Below are 1,320 nucleotides of genomic sequence, written 5' to 3'. Positions count from 1 at the left end.
TAATATTTCCCTCTTAATGATAATTTTTAACTCTTGGTATCTGCACAGAATCTTGAGTTCACAGCCCTAAGACATTTATAAAACTGCATGTGAGAAATCATTCTGCTGCTTAAAGCCTTAGAATGGTTTCTTATTATAATTACCAAAAAAAAATCAAACTCTTTATATTCACTGCATAGACTCAATGTGTGTTGGATTACCTGGTATATTCAACTCTAATCTTTTTCATATTCACTTATTATACCTCAGTCAATTTGAACTTTGTTGTATTCTTCAAATTTACCAATTACCATCTTCAGGTTTTTGCACTACCTATTTCCTCTGTCTAGAATGCTCTGCCTCCAGATGTTTGCATGGTTGACTGTTTAGTTCATCTAGTTATCAGCCAAAATGTCACCCAAGAACACCCTAGTTAAAGACGGAAAGTAAGCTTATTACCCTCACCCCACACTCTCTAACTCATCTATCTATATATCTGTCTATACTTTTGCTTTTCTTTTAGTTTCTATATCTCTTCCTGAAACCATTCTGTTCATTTTCTATCTTTAATGGCTGTGTAGTCCCACTAGACTGTACCTTTAGGAGAGCAGTGACTTTACCTGTCTCAATACCTCTTTCTCCCAGTGCCTAAAATAGTCCTGACAAAAATGTTCAATAAATGCAGTATTTGGAAATGGATAAATTAATTTCAGATAAAATTCTCTGGTCTTGATTTTTTTTTATTCTTTTTTTTCCCTTCAGTTAGGCTATGTGCTGATTAAACAGCTTCCTCATAGAAGCTTTTACTTCCTGGTTGCGAAGGGTATAAATCACAGGATTCAACAAAGGAAAGATCACTGTGTGAAAAAGAGAAACCACCTTGTCAGCTGGGAAGGCCCTGAAGGGGCGAGTATAGATGAAGATGCCAGGCCCAAACATGAGAAATATAACAATGATATGGGTGGTGCATGTGGAAACAGCCTTGCTCTTCCCCTCAGAGGAAGACCCATGTACACGGCAGAGGATGACTGCATAGGAGGCCAGAAGGCCCAGGAAGCACAGAAGCGTCATCAGACCACTGTTGAACACCATCAGAAGCTCCACCACAAAAGTGTCTGTGCAGGCCAGCTTGATGACCTGTGGCACATCACAGAAGAAGTTATCCAGTTGGTTTGGGCCACAGAAGGGCAAACGGAGGATGAGGGCCACCTGGATAATGGAGTGGATAAATCCTCCAAGCCACAGAGCCAACAGCAAGGCATAGCAAACTCTAGGGTTCATGACAGTTGAATAGTGTAAAGGCCGACAGATGGCAATGTAGCGGTCAAAGGCCATCACAAC

At 40.3% G+C, this 1,320-nt stretch overlaps 1 protein-coding gene across 1 annotated transcript; it reads right to left on the bottom strand.

Annotated features, from left to right (window-relative positions):
• Positions 1–741: 741 nt before the first annotated feature.
• LOC116640462 (olfactory receptor 4N2) lies at positions 742–1,320 on the bottom strand (the record flags this gene model as incomplete). Its single annotated transcript, XM_032417511.1, has 1 exon — positions 742–1,320. A coding segment is annotated over one exon (579 nt), but the record flags the coding sequence as incomplete, so codon positions are not given.

The sequence above is a fragment of the Phoca vitulina genome, unplaced genomic scaffold (assembly GCF_004348235.1).
Source record: "Phoca vitulina isolate PV1807 unplaced genomic scaffold, GSC_HSeal_1.0 scaffold20, whole genome shotgun sequence".
NCBI classification, from domain to species: domain Eukaryota; kingdom Metazoa; phylum Chordata; class Mammalia; order Carnivora; family Phocidae; genus Phoca; species Phoca vitulina.
The sequence above is the reverse complement of the archived record's forward strand: the minus strand, read 5'-3'. Positions and strand labels throughout refer to the sequence as shown.